Source organism: Perissodus microlepis, chromosome 8 (genome assembly GCF_051167445.1).
Source record: "Perissodus microlepis isolate ML-2025 ecotype Zambia chromosome 8, ASM5116744v1, whole genome shotgun sequence".
Taxonomy (NCBI): Eukaryota; Metazoa; Chordata; class Actinopteri; order Cichliformes; family Cichlidae; genus Perissodus; species Perissodus microlepis.
In genome coordinates, this window is record NC_140468.1 from 9,591,805 (window position 1) to 9,602,793 (window position 10,989).

Sequence of the window (10,989 nt, forward strand, 5' to 3'; positions counted from 1 at the left end):
GTTTAACAGGCTGTAAACTGTGTATAAACTGTCTTTGCCTTTCAAAACAAGAATGGATTAAGTGACTGAATTAAGTTAAAATATCAAAAGGATGAGTCTGATTTCAAGCTGACCCTTGTATCCACCCCAAATGTTTACCTTGGACAGCTAACTATCTTCCACCTCTGCTACATACAAAAGCAGTACTTGTATGGATTGATGTTGAGCTCTCCTTTTAGCTCTATTTTGGTCTCCACCAGCCCCTGAGTGAAATGTGGAAATATGTTAGACAAGAAGCATACAATAGGTTCATTACAAATTTTTAGGAGAAAGCAACGGGTTGCCTTGGCCAGACTGATTAAAGGAGTAATGAGACTCAACAAAATTGTAAAACTGCTGTGAGTAAAAAGCTTCTCAAATGTGGAACCAGAAGTTGGTGATAATTTGACCACTTTTCCAATACATGTGAAAACCTGCATGTTACACATATGCCATATAATTTAATTTAAAATCTGCATTAGTATAGTAAACATTAAAAAAAAATAAAGAAATATATCATAACTTTAATATATTGTTGTTTCTGTTCATTTTTAAGAACCCGACTTTGCAAGAAGTGGTTTGATAGGAAGTTCTTAAGGATCGACTGTTTTTAAACAGTTGATGCTGACTATTAGATCAAGGAGAAATATTTACCATCAGTATCTCTTTTAGACTGTGTCATGTACTTTTCTCTCTGTGTATAAAAAAGTGGTGGAAGGGTAGACCTGTGATTAATGTTTCAAACATATTTTGTCTGTTCTGTATTTTAGCCATGTCCCTTACAACTCCTGCTCCTTCTAACAAGGGAAACAAGGCCAACAAAATCATCACTGACCTGTCCAACATCAGCCAGAATGGTAAACACACACACACACATGCATGCACGCACACATACAGCACAATGGCAAAATATTCAGATGCAGCGTATAAACATGAAACACTCTGCTAGTCATTCCAGCTCCTTAAACACTACTTTATTTCCCAAATGATGTGATTATCCCATCTAGTAAATGTCAAATCTTTAGTGCCTGTCTGCTATCTGCCCACTCTACTCATATAAACTGAACTCTGTGGGTGTAAATCATTGCATTCGGTTGTATGATACCACAATTAAATAAGGACCCACGCTCATGCACACTTGTTCCAAGCAGTAACACAATATCTAACATGCACGCAGCAATTCCTGGAGGGATGTGGGTCATTATCAGATGGCAGAGCAGCCACAAATCTGTCACCATTATGGGCAACACAAAATATCAGAGGGCGACTCTGCTCTCAGTATGTTTGTCTGAGGATGTGTGTAAGCTCCAACAGCTAAAAACTTTATAATGTGTGTGCATTTCTTTGTTTAGTTACATTGGCTGCTTAAGTAGTGAGATTTTACTTTCTGTAAGAAAGACACCTTAAAAATAGAAAGTTTAATATGTTCATTATGCCAGATCCACCAGCCCATCTGTTCAAAGTTATGCTGTGCATGTTAAAATTATTCAAAGTCAATAAACATTATTTATAATTTTAGTGGTGATTCCAAAGTTTCCAAAAACACCAGAAGTATCAAAATAAAGACAGGAAATTTCTTATTATATTCACAGGAAGAGTATAGTTGCAATATTTGTTTAGTATAGTTCACCTTCTCGGCAGATAGGATGTTTTTCGTAATCTCACTTGATAGAGTAGTATACTGTTGATCATGTGATCTTCATTTCAAAGCTACACTTTAACTCGCTGTGATGTTAAAATGCTGCACCTCTGCTTCAGATTCACAATCCAAAGACATCCAGGATAACTGGTGACTCTACACTGCTTTTACTCGTGGTCTAAATGATTGTATCAGTGTGTCAGCGTCGTGATTGACTGGCAGCTTGTCCATTGTGTACCTCGCCTCTAACCTAATGTCAGTTAGGATCGATTCCAATCTCATACAAACCTCCAAAGGATAAGCGGGCATAGTTTGTTCTCACAGGGGGACAGCTGGCTGGCTCTGTGGTAACAAAGATAGTTACAGCTCATGGAGAGCTTGTTGACTAACCGTGTATCAAGAAGTTGAGTCCTTGTGAATCTGGAGATTCTCTCACTCCTCTAACACCTCTTGGATGTTGGTATTACCCACTGGTTTGTCTACCATTTTAACAAATCATCTTTCCTTGAGAACTGTCTGCCGTATTGTATGTGATACAAGTTCACCCACTGGTGATCGGTCCCTTGAGGTTGCTGGCTGTCACTAGGTGAAATCAGTCACAAAGAAGATGCTGCAACAAAAAATCTCCTTGCTGTGGTTGCTAGCAGATTGTCATGTAGTTTGCATGCAAAGCACTCACTAACTACTAGGTGAACGATAGTGAAACCTGAAAAACTGTGATGCATGGTTGCAGCAAACAAGTTTCAAGAGGTGACAAATGGTCTCCTCTCCCGGTTTCACAACTGCTCTGAGAGTAGCCAATATGTTTTTCTAGGCAAGTTGGCAACTTTTGTGCACACTAAAATCTGCCAGTGATCAAAGCAATCACAAGGAGGTTTACCAACTTGTTGGGAAATTCTTCCTTGGCAACTAGTGATCGCCTGGGGATCACTGACCAGTCCCTAGGTCTGTATAAATGGGCATTTGCAACTGGTTTCCCAGGGACTACCATCACCCTCCAGCGACGACACTCGCCAAACTGGCCGAGGAATGCAAATTTTACACTCTCCAAAAATGATGGACAACTCAATGTCATTTGGTTAACATTCATGTGTCTGCAAAACCTCATTCATCAGCTGCGTAGTGACTCACGTGTCAGCCAAAAGGGGCCTGGCCTCGAATCATGTATAACATAAACCAACACAATTTACCCAAATAGTTATTAACTTGGGCCAAATTAGCTCTAGAGAGAAAAAAAAATGTTAACATGGCAATATATGGCAATTTAAACAGTATAAAAGATGGATGTAGCCACTATGACCCCACATGTTAGCATTTTGGCCACGGCTGTGTTGTTTTTTAAAGCTAGACACTTACAAAAAATTAGCTAAATTATTAGCTAATGCTAGTTAGCTTAGTTGGGAATCAAACAGATAGTTGCTAATTAATGCTAAGTAGTGGAAGATTAAACTGCTAGAATTTCACCCACCAAAAACTGAAGCAGAAACATATTAAAGTATACAGGAGGTTAGAATATTATACATATAAAGAGAAGAAAAAATATTTCTCCTTTGGCACATCTTCATTGTCTGTTCCTACTCCAGCTCGGACTGTTATTTTAGAAAGTTTTTTACCCGTTTCTTTATATGAGCTGATAAAATTAGTAGACTCCTTGGAACCACCCTCCAAATCTCTTAATCTCTATTTTAGCTGCGTCTTTGTTTTATTTTAAGGATGCTGTCATCCACCCATTTAAAAAGCAGAAGAAAACACACCGATGGTGTGTCACAGATGTCTGTTTTGGGGCCTTTATAATTTATGTTATACCTGCACTGTCTTCATTTTTAGCACGTTTAAGGACATTTCTTATTATTGCTATTTAGATGGCATCAAGCTGTTTGCCTCTTTTTAGCCCCACCATGTTTCTTGGCTACCGATCTTACATAGATGCTGAATTAAAAGTTGGATGGCCGGTAATTTTCTCCAGCTTAATGAAGAGAGGAACCATGAGGTAACTTTTCACTTGAGTTGAGTTCTGCTATGTTGCTCTGAATTGGAAATTGTTATTCATGCTTTTATTTTGTTACGTCTGGAACATTGTAATTCACCATTCACCTCCCTGGAATGCCTGCAGATTTCTCACTCAGTCTTCTTAGTTGCTCTCATGTCACACATCGCTAATGCTAATTCAGTTACACTGGATCCCCAATGAACTTCAGAGTTCACTTTCAGATTCTGGTTTTGACATTTAGAGCTATGCATGGATCACATCCTCAGCAGAGGCCTGAGGACAAGTGATCAGGGCCTGCTGGCTGTGCATCATACAAGGCTGAAAACTAAAGGTGACAGAGCAACTGTGACTCTGGAACTCTCTCCCCCTGAGCCCGAGATGTGTGGACTTGGTGGTCTCTTAAAAAGCAGCTAAAACTGATCTTTTTAGAATTGCTTGTGGGCAACCTTTCCTATTACTATTTTAACGTTTTTGTTGTGAAGCACTCTGTGATACCTATCTTTAAAGCTGCTACATGAATAAAAATTTTACTTGCTTACTTTAAGCCACTTTCATGTTGACTTCATCTTTCGGAGTTGGAGGTTGGTGTAAACCAAATACCTGCAAACTAACAGCATTCCCAAAAGCCTCTCTGCAGGGTATCTGTGTTTAAAGCTATTTCAAAAATGTTAAAATTACACGTATCTGTTGCATAATACAGTATTACTTAAAAAAAAGACACAGCCACAACATATTATTTACTAAACTCTGGATATGAACTCTGCAATCTGCTCTGTCTGGGCACATGCTTGTATGTGTCATTTAACAATCTGTTGACTTCTTTCCCCATTTGTGTCCCTTGCTGTTTTCTCTATCAGTCCTTCTGCTGTCACATCTGCAGCCACATCTGTATCTTTCCACCAGTTTGTTTTCAGTCGGTCGCTTATTCATTCAAGGGCTTATCCTGCTTATCCCTTATTTTGCTCTGGTTAATTCCACTGGATCTATCCATCATCCCTGCTGCTGTGTCATTCTGACTGTTTGTGTCATATCTCTGTCAGTCTCTATGTTGTCCATCTGTCCACCCCCTGCCTCGATCAGTCTGTCCAATTTTCTTCCAGTCAGCAACAGCCAGCTCCAGTTTCACATTCTTCTGAATTAACACTCTAATCAATATCCCCATGGGAGAGTTCGCTCTGCTCAGCAGCCTCAATTATTCTCTCTCTCCCTCGTGCACACACACACACACACACACACACACACACACACACACACACACACACACACACACACACACACACACACAATCTACACACCTACTTGCCCAAGTCTGATTTACGAGGTACTGCTAACAGCTCTCTGCAGCATTGCAATGCCAACTCCCTGCTTTATAGATGTGCTTGTGCTTGTGTGTGTATGTGAGTGAGAATGTGCATTGGTTTATGGCTCAACTCCAGGTGTTATGAGTGATATCAGAGTGTATGTAGTGGATGAAAAGAGTGTTTAATGAGGAGCTCTGTGGAGCAGTAAAATCTATCAGATCTCTCCATCACCGAGAGAGGAGAAGCAAGAGGGAGGCAGTGTGTTATAAGGATTTCCCTCCATAAACAGTTCTACCACAAAAGCTGCAGTGAAATCCCCCAGTGCACTTTTCTTCCATATTGCTACGGCCTCTTAGCCCCTAGAACTCCCACAGTTTCACATGAACACATCCTTTAACACCACACAGCAGGTTTCTACTCCAATTTATCACTATAACAATGATCTGGAAGCCTGACAATGAAAACCTACACTTTTGAGACTTGTGCTGTACATCCTTCATTCAATATCAGGCACTTAAATGGACTTTTTAATTTCCCAAATGGGTTTAAGTGAGAATAACTGTACCGCTGATATGGGTGTACAAACCTCTGAATCCACAATTTTAATGACTAAACATTGTGTAAGGTGAAAAATCATAGCTCGTTTTATTTTATCCAAATGGGAAAATGAAGAAAATGTTAATAAAACTGAATAAAATAAAAAAAATCTCTGGAAATATGCTTATTCACTGCCAAGTATTTGACCAAACGACCACTTTTTAAATATGAGGGTGTCAGGAGGTGGTTAGCTTAGCTTAGGATAGACTTTGTGGACATTCTTACACTCATTCTGGCAGAAGCAGACTCTTCCCTCCCATTTGCAGCATTTCTGCAAAGTTGAGTAAGCGATCTCTTCTCTGTTGGCACGCAGACATATTCATCTAATCCAGCCATTCGAACCCTTGGCTCCTTTTGAACAATTTTATCTTTCCCACACAATAGCTACCACTTTGGACAAGATATAGGATACTTTTCAGAATAAAAAATAATATGAATTAAGAATAATGTGGATAAAAATGTAAATGTTTATTTATAACTTCCCTGCAACAAAAGAATAAATGTATGTATGAACATAACCACCAAGATGTCACACATCACTTTTTGAAGCCTTGTGTTGTTTTGACTTTGTGAAATTAACACTTGGAGCTTGATTTGAGCATTTTGCCCACCCCGAGTTCAATCTTTGAAAAAACAAAAGCATATTATTGGTAAGGGATGGATGTGACAGAGAAACCGCCTACAAACATGTACCGACATGTCAATCTTAAAGTAGCAAAGTCTTGAGCTAAGCTTTGTTGTATTTCACTTCCACTGAGCCAGTTGTTGAAATTACTGAAACATCAGTGACAACAGGTCTATTGGATGGTGAAACATTGTCAGTTTGTATGGAGGAGTTCAGGAGAGAAATGCTACATCTGTCTGTGAAACACGGTGAAGGCTTCGTCATGGTTGGTGCTGGATTCAGGCCAGTGAAGAGTTTGTCAAAATAGATGAAGTCATAAAGGTAGAAAAGTAAAGTCAAATTTGGATCCACATTGCAAAACCATCTGGAAAATGCCAGCGATCCCAAACACACTGCCAATAGAGCAAAACCATACCAGGACAGAAAAACACACAGTGGAAGACTATCAGTCATGGACTGGCCTCTCCAGAGCCTGCACCGCAACATTATTTACTCACCCAACCATTGCAACACTATTAAATCCATTTGAGCTGAAATATTGACGTTTCGATGAGTCTTTGCTTTCAGCATTGCCATAATTTCATTGATTATCACTGGTTGCTTTACACTTACAACATTGTATTATGCTGAAAGACACAGTAGCTTGATTTAATGGCATTTCTGGTATTGCAGTGTAATCCAAAAATAATATTACATTACTACACATAATTTTCTCATGTAATGTATTATAAATTTCTTTGTAGTTAATTTATTGCACATATTTAACAAATAAATAAGAAACTATCACCACTTTTCCATAACAAATACAATTAATTTGAATGACTTGTCCCTGACATTCACCTTGAAGCACTGCAGCACTGTATTTTTATAGTATATGTGTGAGTTAGGGTAACGGTATCTTCTCTCTGCACACTGTCAGACGATGAGACAGACCCTGAGGCCTCTGAGTTCGATCTGGGTACCAAGATCAAGGCACCCAAAGATGTGATGCTCGAAGAGCTCTCCCTGCTCACGAACAAGGGGTCCAAGATGTTCAAGATGAGGCAGCAGAGAGTCGAGAAGTTCATTGTGACCAACGAGAACATGGTGACTGTGTATATGAGGAGCTAAATGTTTGTGTTGTCTATATATGTTTGTGATCTGATAAGATTATATCCTCTGTATTTTTAAATATATTTCAGCAGAACCTTCAGAACCTGATTATGTCCCCTCCCCCTGTGCCACCAAAGCCTGAGATGCCAAAGGAAGAAAGTATGATCACAGAAATTCTCTTTTCACTATTTGTGATGCCTTCCTTCTGTTAAAAGTATGCATGTCATATCTGTGGTGCTCACCTCTTTCCTCCCCGTTCCTGTATGTCTCAGTAGTAAAGGAGACTGTGGATGAGGAGGTGGAGAAGCAGAAGAAGAGGAAGGACTATGTACGCAACTACATATCCCCATGGGAACGGGCCATGAAGGACAATGAGGAGCTGAAAGCCACGATGAAGCCTTGCATGCCTGGACCCATCCAGATACACCCAGACCTACATCAGTACAAGAGCTTCAACAGGTACTGTATTACTGAATGACTGTTCAAGTATATAATGACAACAACGCCCAGTGCTTTTTCCCCTTAATCATGAAGCAGTGAATAGTTTCCTACTTCCCATCTGTTTCCATGGCTTTACTCACCACAGACACAGCATTTACTTGCTGTATAACATTCCTGATATTTCAAAATGTACTTTAACACTTACCACTGAGCAACATTTGGTCCCCGATGTCATTATCTTAATCTTATTTGAACCGTGGATCTCAGTACATTGTAATACAGTTAATAATTCTTGCACAGCTGTGTCCTCTGTGATTAGTAATGGACCTGATTATGCAATCAATCTCGGATGTATAATAAGAAAACAGGCCCCTGGAAACAAATATGTAAAAGTCCCTCATACATGGGAGAACTGATGAGAATGGAGCCTATGTCTTTGTGTCTTGTGAAACTTTTAAATCTCTGTTTGGTCATTGAGAGGCTTCTTGAAATTAGTTTAAAACTCTATGAGGTTGTTTTGAGACTCTTTGTGGTAAGTTTGAGAATCTTTGAGGTTGTATTGAGAATCTCTGGTGTTGTTTTGTCACTATTTGACGTTGATGTTAGTTTGAGACTCTTTGAGGTTGTTTTCAGACTAAGGTTGTTCTGAGACTCTTTGAAGTTACTTTGAGACTCATTGAGGTTGTTTTGAGACTCTTGGAGGTTGTTCTCCAACTCCTTGAGGTTAGTTTTGGACTTTGGCTGTTTTGGATCTTGTTACATGCCAGCAGGCTTGGCTTGATTGTCTCATTTTACTTGAGTGTGAATGACTTCTCCCTTTTAGTATTTAGTATCTCTATGTATATTTGTCCTCTATGCCTGTATGTTGGTGCAGACATAGATAGGGATAGTTGTCCTTTTGCCAATCGGCCCACATTTCAACAGGTTTGAGCCAAATGTTGCAGAGTTGAAGTTACAGTGAACTTTAGCTTAGCTGTCATCGATTCTCCCATGCAGGAGGCCTTTTTACATATTTGTGTCCAGGAGCCTGTTGTGTTGTAATACAATCATGGTTTATTGCTTATTCAGACCCATTAGTAATGGCAAAGGATACAGCTGCTCTTATGGTGCTTCGAAAGAATTATAAACAGTATTGCAATGGACTGAGATCCAGGGTTCAAATAAGATTAGGATAATGACATCTGGGGCAAAATGTTTGCTCACAGTTAAGTAGAAAAGTAAATTTCTAAATGTTAAAGATGCTGTTTAGTAGGTAAAATCTACATCTCTGCTGAGTTTGATAAAACCAGTAAATTTCAATGAGGCGCTGACACGGCTCTGCATTGAAGTAAGAGAGGTTTTATTAGCAGTTGTGCTGATGTCTTTGTCATAGTTTAGTTGACTGTGTGGCAGAGGTACACTCTGACATGAGGATCCTCACCTTACCACTCTCTAAGCTAGTAATTCTTTCATTCAGTCAGCAAAATATGTTGTGTGGAATGAGTATGTCAACCTTAATAGAAAATTGACAATTTTAATGTATTTTGTGTGGGGTTTTTTTTGGTTTTTTTTGCATTTTGTGTTTGAAAGTTATTAATTTGGAAGTTACTTTACTGTACTGCTTAACACCAAAAATACTTGTCATCCTTTTTCTCCTTAGGATGGCACTGCCATACGGCGGTTATGACAAGGCATCCAAGTTGCTGACCTTTGAGCTTCCAGAGCTCAATGTTGCCACCGAGGAGCCTGAACCTCTGCCCACACTGCAGCCTGACATTCGCTCGCGCCCCTCGTTCAACCGCACGCCCATCGGCTGGGTCTGCAGTGAAGACAACTCACACATCCACACAGATCTCGAGATCCCCTTTGACGGAGAGACAGATGACCTGTGATGAGCTTTTAAATTTGCAGCACCTAATAACTCATAAGTCTAGTGAGAACTCCCAACATGTACTTTAATTGTAAAACAAACTAAACAAACATAAATTATTAAAATTGATGTGATGGAACAGGACAAATTATCTCCCCTGCTCTACTGTGTGCTGTCTTAGCCTTTAACCTTTACATCCTCACCTATGAATGAGTCTGTGACTTTGCATATTATGAGATACTGTGAGACCTGAAACAGACAAACACTCTGCACTCTTAGAACAATTTATGCAATAAACTTCCCCTTTAGAGAATGTCTGCTGGCTTCTCATTCCATATGTGAAAGTAACAAATTAATAGAAAAGGAAGAAAACAACTCAAGGTTGAAAAATTTTACACTAACTCTTAATGACCTAACATGATATTGTCATGAACTGAAAGTTTGCCTAAGGAGTGGACCCAAATGCAGACACCAAGAAGCAGAGGAAACTATTTACAAGAGTGTTTATTTGATAGCTGAGATTGTGGGACAGATTAGAAATGGTTACGGGGAAGTGGCAATTGGAACTGAGAAGGGCGGCCCTAGGAAACTGGATCACAGAGGAGGTTATGTCAAGAGACAGAGAGGCAAAAGGGATCCTTTCACCTCGTCCTAACAGACGGAGAGGGAGTTATTGTATGGATAAGGAGATGTCAACTGAGAGTCTTTGCAGGTACAGGCTTTGAAGACTCTGGGTGGGGGGGTGGGGGTGTTCCAAAACGTGGAGACAATTTCCTCTAAACATAGGGGAGCTGCCTCGTTACCACCATGGAGAGCATAACGAACTAGCAAGGAAAAGCAGGTTGCACAGGTTTAAGTAGCTCTCCCGCTGATTGCTTGCAGAAGAGGCCCAGGTGAGATACAGGAAGCTCCACCCCAAAGGGATGGACAGGAGACCAACAGCCACGGGTGGAAAAACCCCAGACACTCCCACAGACTATGACACATGAAACATTTTTTTCAAACTAACCCATCTAATAGTGATTAAAGTTTGTGGTATAGAAAACTACTACATGAGAGAGAATATTCATGCTCAAAACAAACAAGTTATAAATAACAAGATCCCCTGTTAAAACTATTTGAGACTATTCTTTATCCACAATGATCCATCAAAAAGTGAGGTGAGTATATTTACAGTTAACACAAAGTGTCTTCTCAAAACAAAAAATACCAATTTTAAATTATGTATTACATTAATTGGCAAAAAATGTTCCTGAATAAAGTATGTAAGTAAACCACTGTGCAGTTCATTTTTGAGAAGGGGTAAGTGGAGTATAGAAGGAATGTAATGACAGCCATTCCAGTAATTACAAAGTAAACATTGTAAAGACTTTATGACAAGGACATTGTCCTTGGATAGACCAATCAGGCAGTGAATAATACTTTTAGCTTTTGGAT

The 10,989-nt window shown here is 39.5% G+C and overlaps 1 protein-coding gene across 1 annotated transcript; it reads left to right on the forward strand.

Moving 5' to 3' along the window:
* Nucleotides 1–790: 790 nt before the first annotated feature.
* On the forward strand, nt 791–9,849 carry myoz1b (myozenin 1b). The gene is made up of 5 exons (XM_084938666.1): nt 791–875; nt 7,090–7,256; nt 7,352–7,421; nt 7,535–7,721; nt 9,343–9,849. Exons 1-5 carry the CDS (start codon nt 791–793, stop codon nt 9,572–9,574), a joined length of 741 nt encoding a protein of 246 aa, XP_084794792.1. The 3' UTR covers nt 9,575–9,849.
* Nucleotides 9,850–10,989: the final 1,140 nt, after the last annotated feature.